Genomic DNA, 17444 nt, shown 5'->3' with positions numbered 1-17444 from the left:
GAGCAAATGATTAGTCAGATTAAAAAATAAAAAAAGCCAGCCTGCCATAAATGAGCCGTTTGAGATTAACATGAATGAAAGCTGCAAACTCTACAGATTAAAATGCAAATAAAACATGGCTTTCCAATGTTTTATTTTTGTGAGGCAACACCAGTTTGTTCAGTGGCCATGAGTAAGCATAAAATAAATCGTCCTTTTTTTCATGTGGACAAAGTGGGATTTCCATTTATTATTAGTCAAAACTGAAAGTTAAGCCTAGTTTATGACTTAACTGAAATGTCAATCACTTTGTTTGGGAGGTCCTTTAGACTACTCACTCCTGTGCTTTTCATCTTTTGATTTCATGAATCTCAGGAAATTAAGTCACTTGTTTCATTGCCTTTCAAGTACTTAATTAGAAAAGTCAGTTCAGTGCAGATATCTTGCAATGGTAGATGAACTTCAAATGCCTGCTCAGCCACCCTTAGTGTTTTTGTAGTTCTTGTTTTGATTTTACTGCCAACCATTATTCAAGCTGTCTGAGGCTAATGTGTTACTACATCAAATTAACCTATTTTTATGTATTTTACATTTACTTTGGATTTTATGCATGTTTGATAGTATCCTTGTTAGTTACATCTCAAACTGTCCAAATAACACTGGTAATGGCTAATCAGGACCAAGGACCATACTTGGGCTCCTCTCTCAATGAAGGTACTAAAATCAAAATTTCACCCCTGCATAGCTGAAGTTTGCTAATTAGATGTTTAGTTTCTCATCTTGTAATGCTGCACCTGCCCAGAAGTTCTGGTATCATCCAGGAAAGGCGCACCTCACACTCTGAAAACTGTAGTACTATAGCACACTACTGGCAACGAGGCATGATTGTATGACATTTTATTTATTTACTTTTAAACATGAACACTAAATAGACAACTGTACAAAAGTTTGTTTAAAATCCAGGGCTCTGAAATACAAATGCATCTTCTGTAGAGTCAACCTTCAGTTCCTTAATCTCCCCCTGGAAAAAAAAAATACAAATTCAGTTCAACTGATTTAGGCCCCTCTCCATTTAAAGTGATATTTAAAAAAAAGTTAAAGTGGCTTCCTTGCCTTCATACAGAATAAACTTAAGTGTCATTTTTTTTTTAAATAAACCCCCCCAAAAAAAGCCACATGATGAATCCAACCTCTCCTGAAAGTCAGTCGTTTGTATCAAGCTGTCAAACCTTGCATGCACTCAAATGATCACTTGCCATGCATACAGCAACTTACGTCAGTAAAGTACTTTTCTATGACGTTATGTGCTGCCTGGTACACCATATCATTGTCATGGTTCTGGAGCATCTCGATACGGTCCAGTCCTCCCAGCTCTTCAACCAGCAGGCTGAGTTTCTCAGTCTCACCTAGCTTCTCTGCTGCCTGAAAAGTTGTGTACAGCAGGCTACACAGTGAAGTTCTGTTTTGGCTCAAATTAGAGTTGAGTAAATCCAGTTTCATGTAATCCTAACCCCACCCCCACTCACCATGAAGATATTATTGATGGCATCCAGTATAACAAGAATGACCTTAGCATCTTTGACTTGCAACAGGTTTATGATTGCCTCCAGTGCACCACACTGCACCAGCTGGACCACCTGCTCCACAGTGCCCCCACTGGTGAAGTTTGTCACTGCCCACACAGCCTCCCTTTGAGTCTTGAAGTCTCCCTGGAAGAGATGTCATTGTGTAATTGTTAAGATCATCCGTCAAACCTTACAGTTTGATGGGTTATTCATTTGGAATATTCTGGACAGGTTAGCATGAACCCATCCAGAAAACCTTTGAAGATGCCTAGTAGATTTGAAGGTGTTGCATTCCTAATATAACTACTGATGACTATTCAAGTGTCCCCCTAAGACATGACTCAACTAGCTTGCCAGCAAACTGAAGCAGCTAAATTGAATTAGCCACCTTTACCAACTGCAACATGTCACATGTCAAAGTGTCTGTGAGAAGGCCTATACAGAAACAGTTACATAATCTGCAATACTTCAAATGGCTAAGCACTGCTACTATTGTGATACTCACATTTCTGAGAAGTTCTACCAAAGGAGTGAGCATGCCACAGGTGATGAGCTGTTGGATTTGCTGACAGGGACCTGCTGCAATGTTGGACAATGCCCAAGCTGCCTCCTTCTGCACACTGCCCTTTGGGTGTCTCATCAGGCGAGGTAGGATGTTCAGAACACCAGCATCAATCGCTGTCTGGGTCTGCACGTCTGACCCACTCACTATGTTCCCGATGGCACGAAGAGCTGGTGTCTGGAGGTTAAGGTATGAGGTTGAGAAGCAACTAGGAGGAAATCACTGATCATGTGACAAATCAGGTCTAAGTGCAGGACTGACAATTGTTAAATTCCTTTCCAAAAACTAGAACATGTCACAGGCATTGAGCCTACAGTGTTTAATCAGTTTATATTGTGTATTTAAGAGAACTTTAGAGTTGAATGAAACAATGATACCATAACACTGAGTTCACTGTGGCTCATGAGCTCCACCAGCTGAGGGATGATGCCAGTTTTCACCACAACATCAATACGGTCATTATCACCATCTGTGAGGTAGGAGATTGCCCAGCATGCATCTGACAAGATGTCCTTATCACTGAGATGGAGGAACTGGATTAGAGAAGGAAGCACCTAAAAGGAACAAAAGAACAACATTACAGTCCATTTATGGCACTGTGTGTCAAACCTAATAGAGCCATGGCTTTATAACAGTTCTGTTACCTGCTGGACAGCAGACAAGGGTGGAAAGGGGTTCTTGTTTCGGCACAAATTGGACAATGTCCATGTTAGGTTACGCAGATATCCAACCTGAAGTAATAGAGAATCATGAGTATACAGCAACACAAGTTAGCCTCAAACACAGCTTGACCCCTTGAAACTAAGTTAATTAGGTCAGCCTCAGGTGTCCATGTCATTGTAGGTCAGGCTTGGTCAAATGTCCACTAAAACTTATGTGCAACTTTTAATATAAAGACTGTACTTTATACAGAGCTAGTCTCAAAGTGATTTACTGGCGTTTCTGGGGAGATGCGGGCCAGTAAGGCTGGGATGACATTGCAGTCAATCAAGATGTCTCGATAAGCCGGGCCATCACCTGTCAAGAAATTAGTTCATGAAGTTAATATGGCAAGCTGCAGCAGGATTGATAATGAGTTTAACTTCAGAATCATGACAACTGATCACAACTGTCTTTGCTGGACATTAATATTTAACACCAAGTTTACATGTTTGACATGTGATGAAAGGCATACGAGTACATTGAATTGTCCCTTTAAAAATATTACTGAATATATTCAGTGTCCTGTTTTGACAGTTTTATCAATTAAAAGTTAAATTATTGCATGATGTCAATCTACCCTATTAAGTTAATGTAGCATTTCACCTGCAATGTTCCCAAGAGCCCAGACAGCCTGTTCACTTATGTGCAACAATGGAGAGCCCAGCAAGGAAATGAAAATGGGTACAGCCCCATGTTCCACCACCTGAGGACAGAAATACACAACTTTGCCTTTTCTGTCACCAAGGACACCAAAACTGTCAAGACCAAGAGTAAAGACCTTATAACTGGGAAAAGTGAGGTTCTAGCAGCATTCCTACATTAAACATTAGGCTAGATATTACACACGATGTTAACACCTGTTGCGTATGCCAAGACGTTCCAGAGGCAATGTTTGTAAGAGCCCAAGCTGCTTCAAACTGAAGAGTTGGCTCATCATCCATACCCAGGAAGGACACAAAACGGGTCAGCAGACCAGCATCTATGATGTCCTTCAGAGGAGGGTTACGCTCTTGCGAAAGCAGCTTCCTTTAGACGACCAGGGAGGAATCACAATTTAAACTTGAGGTATGATGGGTGATAGGATTAACTTCACACTAGCTCTAATGGATGAATTTGGCTGAATATTCAATTGGGCTTCCAATTGTGCCTAAAAAGGCCAATATAAACTATACAACTATAGGTCTGTTGATTTTTTTTTTTTTTTTTTTACGTCTGTTGTGTTTTCTAGTGTCAGAGAGTCTCAAATTTCATATTTTTATCCAACAGCCCAAATTTTAAGAAAACAAAGGAATTCTCACACTTAGAGATATTGGCATTTTGCTTCTGGTATGTAATGTGATTACCAGACAATTCCTGTTAGTCGATTAATCAAATGGTTTTGGCGCTAAATGGAAGCTAGTGGCTCACCTGGCAGCTTGACAACCTCGGGTTTGACTCTCCTTGCAGTCACCGTTCACTGCTTTAATGATGTCTTCAATGGTTAAAGAAGGAGCCTAAATGACAGACAAGTTGTTAGACTTTACCAGCTCAAGTTAAATCGGGGAATTTCCGTGAACTGACCTTGTCGTCAGAGGTATAATCAGGAGAGAGGGCCTCCTCATCCGGGAGAGACGACAAAGTTATATTTCTCCTCTTCAAGAAGTTTTCATTCTTGTGAGCTTTGCGCAGCTCCACGCACACCGAAATCCTTTTTTCTCTTAGTTTCTGCAACAGTTCAAAATGCATGCAAGTAGTATCTTTGAAATCATTCATATGTATGCTCTTAAAAAATTATATTATTTAAAAAAAATCAAGTCAACTTACTGCCGGGTCTTTGCCCTTGTTTTTGAATTTGGAGAGCCGCTCATCGGTCATATTCTTGGTAGGCATGGTGGACAGTTCCTCTGCGCTCAACTCACAAAGATGAAAACTTAATGGAACTTTCCTCAGGGAGGTTATAAGTGGCAGAGCAGCCTCAGGTGAGTCTAATTAACTGTGATTGATGTGACGACACTGCTGGTGCACGTGCGGCTGTAAGCAGTGAAGCGAGCAAGCACCCCTCTACGCCAATAAGGTGAAGCCAAGTGTTTGACAGACCGATAACTTTTAGCCTACCTGCAGAAGAAAAAAAGCAAGCAGACAGAATATAGCGAGTTCAGTATTATAGCATTGATTATATTCAGTAATCAAAGACCACCCGTTAAAAAAAGTTTTATTTATTTTCACATCATACATCTACAGACTTCTTTTTGTTATTGGTCCGTGTATTTTTTGGTCATTATAATTTTCTTTTCATATTTAGAATAATTATCAAATGAAATCACTGGCAAACAGAAAGAATACATGAACTGTTTTCTCATGTTCTGAGACCGGATGTCGTCATCTAGACAAAAGCGCGATAACGATTAAAAAAATAAATCCTGTCATTATCGGGAATCGGGAAAAGTAGTTTAACACCGACAGACCATTTGTATCTATCAAAGAGAACGGCAGGTGGCGCCAAATCATGAACACACAAAACAAAACAGGCTTCCTAACCCAACATATCTTCACTGAGAAATAAAAACCTTCCTGGATGCACTAATCTTACCTGTCCAATTAAGTCATACTCTGACAGTTTGTCAAATTTGTGAGCTTTTTTCTCGCAAATTTCTAAATAACTCTGGGAAGTGCTGAAAGAAGCCTGGTGTAATACCAAGATTACTTCAGAATCTTCAGGACAGTCTCCCCAAAAGAGTTCAAGATGTGCTCAGTGCCAAGGGAGATCACAGTAATTACTGACCTTTGCCTATAGAAGCCATTTTGTTCTGAAAATTGTGCCATTGTTTTTTAAATTTAGTGTTCATATTTCCTGTATTTTCTATTTGTATCTTAATAAAGACACTGAAAAATAAATATGGATGGTCATTAAAACTTTGCCAAGGCAGCGCTAGTGGTGGCCTAAGACTTTTGTACAGTACTGTATATTGTTTGTAATGTCCAGTTAACATTAGCAACAGGGATGTTTCCATCAGTGGTAGGTAACATGTATTGCTGTCTTCTTGAGAAGAGCTCATTCTTGTAGGATTTAAACAATTCCCTGACATCAGCTGCTGATAACAGGAGTGATGAAAAGGAAGCAAGAAAACAAACTGCACAAACAACCTCCCCTTCAAATCAGCACACTTGGTTGTGTCCACTAAATCTAATTAGCTGCAGGTTTCTCCAAAATTCTCATTTATGTGTGTTTTGAGTGATTTCACTGCTGCTGCTCTGGCTTTTAGTTTTTTGTGTGCTAAATTTAGTGATGCTGGATACATCTCAGGTGTCCTAAGGTGCATCCCAAATCCCTAAAATTGCATATTTCTCTTATGTCTTAGTCCATACCATCATGGATGCCTGGAGGAGGAAAAAGGGTTAATATTGCATATACAGTGTAATTGATTTATTTAAAATGCTCTTAGAGGTTAAAACACAAACTACACTTAAGACCAGTTGATTGGGGTCAGCTTGTGCATTTGGGGGCAAAAGTCGCATCTGCAAGTGGTAAAATACTGATTTTTGGGTCAATAGTTCAAGTTAATGTAAAGGTTAGGTTCAGGTAGGACATGATTGTTAGGGTAAGTCTGCAGAAAACTCATCAATGTCATTCCAGTTATTGAACCACAGAAGACAGTCAGGTTTCTGTTCAGTAGCAGTGAGTTAGTGTTACTAACTTTACACTTTCTGTGTTTTCTGACCTCAGTGTTAGAAAACTACATTTACAGCTTCCATCTTCAATGACAAGTTGAACATCTATCCTGAGACCTCAGCAGCAGCTAGCAGCAGTAAGTGTTTATTTCTTTTTCTTTTGTAATCAATGCTTTGTTTTATTTATTCAAGTATTCATTACTTCATGTGTCCTCACCCCAGTTTACAATTTTTAACAACAAATCGAATGACTTTTAAGACTGATCAAACAGAGCCTAGTCTATTTTTTATGTTCCAGGATGACTTATAGATACATGGACCGTTGTCAGTACACTTTGTTACTTGGACTTGAACTGTTCTATTAGTCTATTTCAAAAAGTATAACTAATATGTTGGCATTTTATTAATTTGTTTCATTACACAGGAGAGACAAAATCAAGAGAACATCTTCTTTGTACTTGCATATATAGTTGATGTGTGAGTGATAATAATAACAACAATAATAATAGTAATTTAACATCCAAATAGTCTAAACAACATCCACACAATAAAGGAATTTGTTAAGTAAATCAAATTAACATTTGAAGTGCAAGAATAAATATTTCTCTCTATAGACTGTTTATGCTGTTGCTTACACTGCCATAGTGTGTAACTGACACTAGATGGCAGCATAACATAACTTAGAGCTACGTGTGTGTGTTTTTGTGTTGAGGTTGTTGTAGTGAAATTTGATGTATTTGTCAAGGGATCTTGTGAATTCACACCATATTTCTACAACCATTCAAACTGGGCAGTGCATATTTTCCTTTTGATTACTGTATTGTCGTGATATCTCTCAGGATAATTGAGAAACCAGCCAAAAAAAGATAAAACTAAGCAGATCAGAATTGAAAAGAAGTGAAAGAGGAAAAAGTTGGGTTAGCGGGAGAGCGAGAAAAAGTGTGACAGTGATGGAGTCACGTCTTCCTCTGTAACAACCAGGAAGGGCTGGACAATAGAAGCTAAAGTGGAGGTTTCCCCCTCACCAAGTTATAATCACTTCCTCTTGATAACATTCTGTATGCACACACATACACAGACGCGCACACACACACACACACTCACGCACACACACAAACACATGCACACAGACAGAAAGACAAGAATAAGGCACATACCAGAGTCATGTGACTGTAAGTGCTTAGACTCATGTATAAACAGACTCAGTCCTTCTGCAGCCTCACCAGCAGCCTGAGTGTATAGGTCACAGCCCTCGCCATGGCTATTTCCTCTAATGCAACACCTAAAGCCTTCCTTTTCGCACCCTGCTGTGAAAAATCTGTCTCACACACACTGGCCATGTCCATACTAATGTGGATCCATCAGAAAAACACATCCCCCTCTACCTCTCCGTTTTATTCATTTTGACCAAAAAAAGAGCAAAAAGTGAGCTCTTTGAAGATGCTCTCCAGAAAGAGTAAATCTTGAAATCTCTCATTGTGTAGACAGAGCTTTATGAAGACACTTATGTATTGATGTCACCCTTCACAGACATGGTTTGCTACTTCAATGTCACAGCAATATTACTACCAAAATCCCACTCAGCTGTGCAGCTTTATGGATTTTATTTCCCTCTTTTAACTCATTGTTTTGGTTTAATGGTTTAACATTAACAATGCTTAACATTTGGCAAGCGAAATAGTCAGATATTGTATTTTGGTGGGGAACAAAACAGAAAGAAGAATGAATACAAGACTTAAATATTTCAGATGGCCAGAAACATTATCACATGCAGCTTTGAAAAGTCATATTTCCACCACGGTCAATTGTCATTTTGTGGTTTTCAGAGGCAATTCAAGTGTATTGAGCGGAGTTATGTTAGTGTGGTAGTCAGAGTTTGGCAGTCCAGGATCATCTCAAAGTGAGAGGTACTAGTCACCTCAGATAGCGAAAATTAAATCGTTATAAATTTACAAGGAAAATGATATCTTCCAACACTCCCTCTGACAGTTTCTGCTCCGTTTTCTTATCCTTCCTTTAAAGGATTTGTCTCCGTCTGCCATGGGAAACCTGCTGGATGATAAACAGAGATCTAGTGTGATTTCATCTTTTCTCATGCTCTCTAACTTCTTTTTTATTATCATTACAGTAGAGGTCAAAATGTCCTTTGGAAGATGACAGGACTGCCGTGAGTCATTACCAAAGAATACAGGTGCATCCTCCCGCTGGATGCTACTTTTTTTTAAATAAAGGATTCACTTGTTCAAAAAATTTGTAACTTTTAGATGTATCTTTTGTGTGGAATAATCACCTTTAAAACAGTTTTCTTTGGTGTGTGTGTGTATGTGTGTGAGAGTAAGAGCTGCTCTTGTTGCCCGTGGGATCATCCTGCTGGCCTTTTGACCTGGAAGTGCTTATGGTTCCTCTGAGACGCCCTGAAGGGTGTGGAGTGTTTCTGTCCTGCCTTGTTGTCTTTGACTTGCTGTTAGTCTGAACAATGTAAGGTGATTGGAGGAAATTCCACTGGGCAGGTTCAAGTACTTAAAACCCCTACACATATTGTACCAGTCAAAGGTTGGGACACACTTTGTCATTGAAGTGAATTGGACGGTGCTAGCAGAAACACCAACAATAACATTAGATCATACTCAAAGCAATGCAATGAAAACACTCAATGATTGCTTTTTTTCAATTACTGAAAATAAATTCATCAGCAGTAACTACCACAATAATGACATGAATATTTAATATGTTTAAGGCAACATTCGGGATAACTATGGGCCAGAAATGTTGAGACCTTTAGACCCTCAAGTCAAAGCTCACTAACATTGTCTGACAGATAATTTCAAAATTTCTAAGTTAAAAGTGGAAGGCTTTGTTAATGTTTAAGAGTTATAAAGATAAATACAAAATCACTGAGAAAAAAAAAGTATAAAGTCAATAGAATAGTGATAGCAACAAAAAATTATCAACAGGGAAAAGATGTTCAATTGGAATGTAAGATAAATAGAAGAGAAACTTGGACTGATCAGAAGACGTTATCTTCAAAACTCATGCTATCTAAATCATCTTCAGAAAACAGGGGCGAGAGGGCTGGTTGTCATCCCAGAGATGCTGCTATACCTGATAAAGAGCAAATCCAGGCTTGAAATATTTTACTCTTTCTAAATGCAATAAAGAAAAGTATTTTACATTGTGCTTAGGGAGCAGAATCAGCAGTTTTTTGGTGTTCAGCACCTATGAAAGAAGTGTGAAAGACAAGTTGATTGGGGACAGGGATAGGGTTAGGGTTAATGTAAGGTTAATGTAAATCTAAATACCCCAAAAGTGATTTAGGTAAACCTCTCTCTCTCTCTCTCTCTCTCTCTCTCTCTCTCTCTCTCTCTCTCTCTCTCTCTCTCTCTCTCTCTCTCTCTCTCTCTCTCTCTCTCTCTCTCTCTCTATTCCTTTCTCTCTCACTCTCTCTCTCACTCTCTTTCTCTCTCTCACTGGTTTATTAATGACTTATAAATTATTTATCCATGCTTTATCAATCACTTACAATCATTTCCAACACCTTTCCAACAAATGAAAAATCGCTCTGACTGAAAGCTCTTTCTTAGTCTTTTTAACTGCAAGGCATCGGGGCCACCATCCATTTATTAAATATTTATCAACATTTATAGTTGCAAATTACTTTTTCTGATGGCTAATGATGCTTTATTAATGACTTTATGAACATTGTTGATGGTTTATTATCTTTTATTGATAACTTACTTACTACTAACATTTATTTAATCTATTCTAAATAAATGATCATTTTTTTCACAACCTGGCAACCTATAACCGATCTTATTACTAGACTATAACTCATCACTTAAGTATTAGAAATTTATTATTTACCATTACTCATAAATAAAGTCCTGAGTTACTGTTTGTGAGCCCCTTTTCTGGAAGTCACGCCAGATTATCTACAAATTTAAGCATAAAGCCACAAAACTGCAGCACATATGTAGTCAGCGCCTCTCTGACATTGTTTCAACAGTAAATTGTGGATTCACATCACTGGTATTTATCATTCATTCCTCTGTGCTGATTCTCCCTTTTTTCCCTTCCATCTCTTCATTCGTCTCTTTTGACTTCCCTCCATCCCTCCCAATCTCCCTGGTTCCCAGATCAACTTGAGGTGTCTATGGGAAATCATTAATATAGATTGTGCTGCAGTGCTGCGTCAATACACACACACAGACACACCTACACACATGCACACACACAAACTTGGGCATAATATGCTCTCTCTGCATCTAACAGCAGATGGATGTTTCAACCCTCTTTGCTGTTAAGTGTAATACAGAGGACAAATCCTTGGCACGGTATTCCTGTGTGTGTGTGTGTGTGTGTGTGTGTGTTTGTGTTTGTGTGTGTGCGTGCATGCGTGCGTGCGTGTCTTCATCACCATAGTAGGAAATAAAGGCATACGTGTGCACATACGTTCACTCACACACACACACACACACACACAAACACAGATTGCAAAAAAATGATGACAAACACTCATGTAGTGTGGCAAAGACAAAGGTGTGCTTTGTCTGACCACGTAAGTCAGCAGTGATCAGATATCAAAGCAGAGGAGTGAACAAGAACCACAACAGGATGTGGGTTAGAGTGACAGAAAGACAGAGTGGGAGAGATGTGTGTGGACCAGGTATTACTCATGTTGTGGGGACATAAATCTGTTTACACAATCATGTTGTGGGGACCCCCTTATGGGGGTAAAAGAATGATAATAATTAAAAATACTTGTATTATTTAATTTAATATAAGTAATATAACAAGTCAATAATAAGTCAATGTACTGTCCTTTAAAGTGGTGAAAACATGACTCTCTTTGTGTGTGTGTGTGTGTGTGTGTGTGTGTGTGTGTGTGTATGTGTATGTGTGTATGTGTAGGTGTGTGTGTGTGTGTGTATATGTGTGTGTGTGAAATTTATCAAGGATTGAGGGACTTTCCATTGAGAAAAGAAAAAAACAGTCTCAGAAACAGTTATCAGACATCTTTTAAATTCTTAGACACATATACATGAATGCGTATTGTTCTAAACCGACTCATCACTTCTAAATGGTGTCATGACTCCGGTATGGCTCCAGTCATCACATTTTAGTATTTCAAACATCTCTCTCTCTCTCTCTTCTTTGCCCTTCTCTTTCTCCTTCTCATTCTTTGTCAGATTGGCGTTTAGATCTATCAGCGTTCAGTCTATTAATATTTCATGTTGCCACTCCAATACCTGTCTATCAATAACGGAGACAAGACACACCTCAGGTCCAATCCATCATAGTCACTACTGACCAGGCTGCAAAATTGTGTGTGAGCGTGCGTGCGTGTTAAATAGATCATTTGTTTCTGCTGACAATGTCCGAGTCATTGGGTTGTATAAAGGGGTTCAAAAGCTGAGGGATCGAAATAAGCCATTTATCATTTCTCATAGAGACACATGTTTACACTGACACATCTATGCACACACACTCACACACACACACACATGCTCACATATATATGCACGTTTCAGTGCACACAGGGGGTCAATAGAGACTTTCTCTGATGATTAGTCAAAAAATAAAACATTTACAGGATGTAGAAGCAGGAAACAGTTAAGTAAATCAATCACGAATGAAACTTGGAGACAGCCAATAAAATGAATCCATTAAAGTTTAACAAGCAAGTAAGAGAGAACTGGTAAATCCTGACCTCTTAAAGAACATTTATTTGCTTACTTTTATTCATTAGTTATTAAAATAATTGACAAGACCTGAAATGGCGGTTTTCTGCAGCTTGGCACTGAAGAGACCTATAAGGGCATAAGATGTGCAACCTCAGCACTTTTAGTTAAATGGACTGTAAAAATGAGGCCACTCAATCTACTTCTCATCTTTTCTACCTTCAGTTTTTACTCTGAAACTGCAAAGCAATGCCAGCTCTCTATTTTAAAGCTGAATAAGCCTCTAGTGGGCCGAAAACATATTTATTTATACATTTAGCTGATAATCGTTCTCTTCGGTCCAGTCATAGTAATGTGTTGTGATTTTACTCTCTTGCCTGTTATTTGCTGTGTAAACACAAAGGAAAAGGTGTCCATTACTCTCAGTTCAAATAGGATGTGTTGATATTTTTGTGGATGTATTCAGATCAATAATAAACAATGACACCTCTCACTTGAAGCAACGAGAGGTCATATGGTGATATAAAGGATTTAACAGGCAATTTTCCATATTTTTCTTATTGTCAACAAATCTCATTTGCAAATCCACAATGAATTTATCTACTTATATGTATTGTGTGTCTATACAGAGACTTATATAACTTATTCCTCGGTGCAACAGATCTTTATTGTTGTACAAAAGTGATAAAAGTCATGTCAGTGAGCCACACTGTTATGCTGGATAATATGTTCCTTCAGCATTAAGAGTTGGCTCCAAAGACTAATAACAGCGATCACGTTTTCTCCAGGTAGTAGTTCTGTACAAGGCAGCTTCACTATCTTATTTTATATATCACAACCTCTTGACTGGACTACAGTATTAATTCCTCAAAGAAGTCAATGCAAAGTGAATAATCCTTTTAAATTCATATTGAAATTAATACATTTTACAGTGTTCCTACAAGGTCAACTGGCTGGAGGTACAAAAAGGGAAGATATAGCTGTACTAACACCGGACAGATGTGTAGTGGGCAACTCCTTTAATGGTTACTACTGTTTGTGAGTGCAGTAAAAAGCAATGAAAAGGTTTGACCACCTGCCCTAGTCAAACTATCATCAGCATGCAAAAGTGAGGCTTGTTTTAATCTGTGTGCCTTCAAACCAACCAATTGCACCATTTCAGCACACTAGTGACATGCAGTAAAAAGTGAGGGCAATAGACAGTTTCTGGAGGAAACACACGAGTGATCCAGTGCAACCCAATCATTCATCCATCCAATTCTGCACTTCGATGTGGTACTTACTTAGATGGCTAAATGTACAAATAAATGAAACAAGGAGATGAAAAGTTATCTAATTTACTCCGTACCTGAACCGTGTATACAGATTTTTTTTCAGTGACATGTTGCCTAGAAGACACTGAGTGGCATTATCTGTGGATCAGCCAACTCCCCGTAACAAGAAAGGGAATCAAAGCGGTGGAGGAGAGACAGGGAGGGGTGGAGGGGGCGCAGAGATGCATGGTAGAGAACTTCAAAGGTGAACACAGAGTTCACACAGATATGAGGCTCAGACAACAGGGCAGAGCCCACATAGACTGTGATGGTCTACGAAAAAAGACAGAGGGCAGAACTGAGAACATACACATAACATACGCACACTGTCAACAATAACATCCTTCATTCTAGTTGTGCGTCTGAAGGTTTAAAAAAAAAGCCAGCTGGCAGGCAGACAAGAAGAGGAGGAGTTGGAGGGCTTTAGGGGTCCGATGGGGACTTTGGAGGGTGGAGTTGGGGTTGTTCAGATATAAGCTGCAGGTATCAGGTGTATCTGGGCTGAGAGGCCCCTCGCATGGGCATCCTATTCACCTGTTGCCTAGGACCTGGACAATGGCTGGGACTCTGGGACTCTGGGACTCTGTTGGGCCACAGACAGGCCAGGTAACACTAGAAGGTCTTAATGGCTCTAAGATGAAGAGGAGATGGCTAGAAGAAGATTACAACATGGGAAAATGTAGGGTTAAAAACAGAGCTTTTTGATGATTTGATGCTCCACGGTCACACATTCACTTTTTTCCCATGCAGCCATTTGTAATACTTGACTAGAGCAAAGCTTCTCAGGTACAAAGCTTTGTTTATTTATAGTCACAATATTTGTTCATTTATTAATTGAATATGAAACAAGGTTAAAATCAGAACAAATAAATATGCTCATCACAATACCTGTATTTGACATATTATGGTTGTGAACATGCTGGGATGCAAACATCAGATTTAACTCTGGTTGTAAAAACACCATTTGTAGCTTGTTCATTATTCCTTATTGATTACTCTGATCTGTGGCATAATTAGAAGATGTTTCCCTCCAAAGTTCTCCTTTATTCTCATTACTGATTAGTTATTGAGCTTTAGAGATGCTGTAATGATATAATGCTTGCTGTTTCAAGTCTTCTCACTAAGCTAAGGTAACTGCCTGCTGGTGCGAGTACTGGTATTGATCCTCTCATCTAGCTTCCAGTGAAAGCATGAATAGGTGTATTTCCCAAAATGTCAAACTATTCATTTAATTGGCCCAGTCATTCTCTGCTCTGCTAAAAAAAGAGACTTTCTCTATAAAAAATGGCCAATCTAAAAAATAATGAGCATTGACTGAATGTTACAGAATACTGTTAGTGTACATTTACTAGTTGGCCACCATGTTGTAATGAGATAAACCTACATATTGCTAGTTAAAGCAGCTCCTGCTGTTCAATCATTTTCTTCTGTCACCAAGCATTCACAAAGCATAATGCATAGTGAGGCCCTGAAAACTCATCTCTTGCTGTTATTTGTGATCAACATGTAAAAACTGTCCATTGTGCCTCACAGTAAGAAAAAAAAAAAAAAAAAGAATGAAAGGATTTCGTTCAAGGTGTCGAACACACAAGGTCAGACTGTCCTAGCCTTCAGTGAGGCCTTGTGCAAATGTTTCAAATACTCATCAGTCTCGAAATACTGTTGAAATAAACCAAAAATCCTTACTGGAAGAGTAGACATAAAAAATGTTACACATGTGTGTATGAGTGAAACTGATCCCTGTTTCAGCGCCAGGGTGTCCCCATATGCAATGATATTTATGAAAGAAAAGAAGTGTTGATATCTGCATTGTTCTGTACATCTCACTACAGACACATACCTCCTGCAGAGGGCTGAATCTAAACAATAATTACCATACCTGACTGACATACAGACAGACAGGTGTGTGTGTGTGTGTGTGTGTGTGTGTGTGTGTGTGTGTGTGTGTGTGTGTGTGTGTGTGTGGGAGAGAGAGAGAGAGATGTGAGTTTGCTATCTGTCTTTGTCTTGCATTATAGCATATTGAATCATCTAAGAAATTGCGATGGCCAATGTTCACTGTTCCGTAGTGTTTTATAGACCAAATGAAATATTCAGCAGATGAAAGTGTGCAAGACAAATGGAAAAAATAACATTACATTCACACACAATAAAATTATATTCAAATTTAATTAGGAATTAAATGTTTTTAACTTTCAACTTTTTAAAATAATATATGGTGAGAAACTAAAATCTCAATTCATTAGTAGGCAAATGATTTGTCACAATCATTTTCTTCTGCATGCAAATTTATAAGGTGTTTGTATACTTAAAAAGGAGTGTACGTCAGCAAAATTGTTTATAGGTATTCAGAATGGCCGCACTTAAAGGCAGGGTTAAAAGTTTGCCTTCAAATAGAGATAACGGCATGTTTATAGATAATCGTCCTGGTTTATTGTTCATTATGTTGCACTAGTTTGAACACATGAAAAATGACAAAAAAATAGTTGCGTAATGAAGAAAAGACAAGAGCTCATGGGCTTACTTTCACACCTGCACAGTCATTCATGAAATGGGTGTGTGTCAGGATTTCAGTAACATATTTACATTCAAGAGTCAAAGCCCTCCAGAGGCCAAAGAATTGTGACTGAAGCTGGGTTACATTGTTTTGGCACCACCAAGTCCATAAGGAAGGAGGTCACTGTACATAGATGCATCAATAAAATATTGGATTTAAATATAAGTGACCACACTTATTACTATAACCATGACCGTGTAGATCCCCTAATCTTAGCCAGTAGTTTGAACTCAAACTACAGTCTTTCCCTGACACTAACCAACTTTATTTTGTTTCTTAGTCCATCATTCAGTTATAACCATCAGTCTGGAGCAATGTATTTTGTTCCAGGTGCTTTTTCACCATACGACAAGTATACTAGCATCTTGCATGTGTGTGTGTGTGTGTGTGTGTGTGTGTGAGAGAGAGAGAGATTCAAGTGCTGAAGGTAGGATGGAAAAAGTAGAGACATCAAAGAGCAGTGGAACAGACAAACAGCTGGTCAATGTGTGTGTGTGTGTGTGTGTGTGTGTGTGTGTGTGTGTGTGTGTGTGTGTGTGTGTGTGTGTGTGTGCGTGTGTGTGTACGCGCTTGCTCACGCTCACATGAACACACCTTCAAAGGGGACCATAGATGTGCCTGCCCACCTGACTTCAAGCATCAGTATGGGGACACATAAACACTCTTGCTAACACACAAACACTGACACATGGTACACAGAGTAACTGGACGTTGGTTGTCTCTATTCTCTCTCTCTCTCTCTCTCTCTCTCTCTCTCTCTCTCTCTCTCTCTCTCTTTCTCTCTCTCTCTCTTTCTCTCTCACTCACACACACGCACACACTCTGTATATGCAAACCCCACCTGTCACTGTGTCTGTGCATGTGCCTGCATGTGAGTGTGTGTGTTTCTTGTCAGCAATTAAAGCACACAAAAGTCACACTCAGATAAATCACCAGTTCTGTGGATGTTCAGGGAGTGTACATGTCCAAACATGTGCAGCCTCAACACACCACAGCTGGGCAGGATCGGCCTGGATTCAGCCTCTGTGAAGGAGAGAACCAGGCCGGACGGTGGAAAGGGGGTTTCAAGTAAGCCAACCCTAAGTCCTTGATGTAACTCGAAGTCAAGACAGTTTTATTCATACAGCCCAAAATCACAAAAATGATCAAAATTTCATGGTTCAACTCTATTTCAGTCCCTTAGAGTTACACACTTTAAATTTGAACCAACCCCAAATCCAACATTTCACTGCTTTTGAAACATAATGTTTTTTCCCCTGTCACGCATTTCAGTCCTGCCAGTTCACATACTCATCATATTCAGTCAAATGAGAAGATGTTTTTAGGATTTTTTGTTTTTTTTGTTGCACAAATCCTGTACAGGGAAACTGCACAGCCACATGTATCTCTAATAAAATGAAATAACAATCTGTCAGGTGGGTTTACTCTCCCCGCCAGATG

At 39.0% G+C, this 17444-nt stretch overlaps 1 protein-coding gene across 1 annotated transcript; it reads right to left on the bottom strand.

Annotated features, from left to right (window-relative positions):
* Nucleotides 1-897: 897 nt before the first annotated feature.
* On the bottom strand, nucleotides 898-4680 carry kpna7 (karyopherin alpha 7 (importin alpha 8)). Its single transcript, XM_053329406.1, has 12 exons — nucleotides 4612-4680; nucleotides 4369-4512; nucleotides 4216-4301; nucleotides 3666-3834; nucleotides 3412-3511; nucleotides 3041-3123; nucleotides 2751-2837; nucleotides 2484-2660; nucleotides 2050-2283; nucleotides 1506-1688; nucleotides 1255-1401; nucleotides 898-1000 (listed from the first exon to the last, which is right to left on the bottom strand). Exons 1-12 carry the CDS (start codon nucleotides 4675-4677, stop codon nucleotides 932-934), a joined length of 1545 nt encoding a protein of 514 aa, XP_053185381.1. The 5' UTR covers nucleotides 4678-4680; the 3' UTR covers nucleotides 898-931.
* Between the last annotated feature and the right edge of the window lie 12764 nt (nucleotides 4681-17444).

The sequence above is a fragment of the Scomber japonicus genome, chromosome 2, assembly GCF_027409825.1.
Source record: "Scomber japonicus isolate fScoJap1 chromosome 2, fScoJap1.pri, whole genome shotgun sequence".
In the NCBI taxonomy this organism is placed as follows: domain Eukaryota; kingdom Metazoa; phylum Chordata; class Actinopteri; order Scombriformes; family Scombridae; genus Scomber; species Scomber japonicus.
The sequence above is the reverse complement of the archived record's forward strand: the minus strand, read 5'-3'. Positions and strand labels throughout refer to the sequence as shown.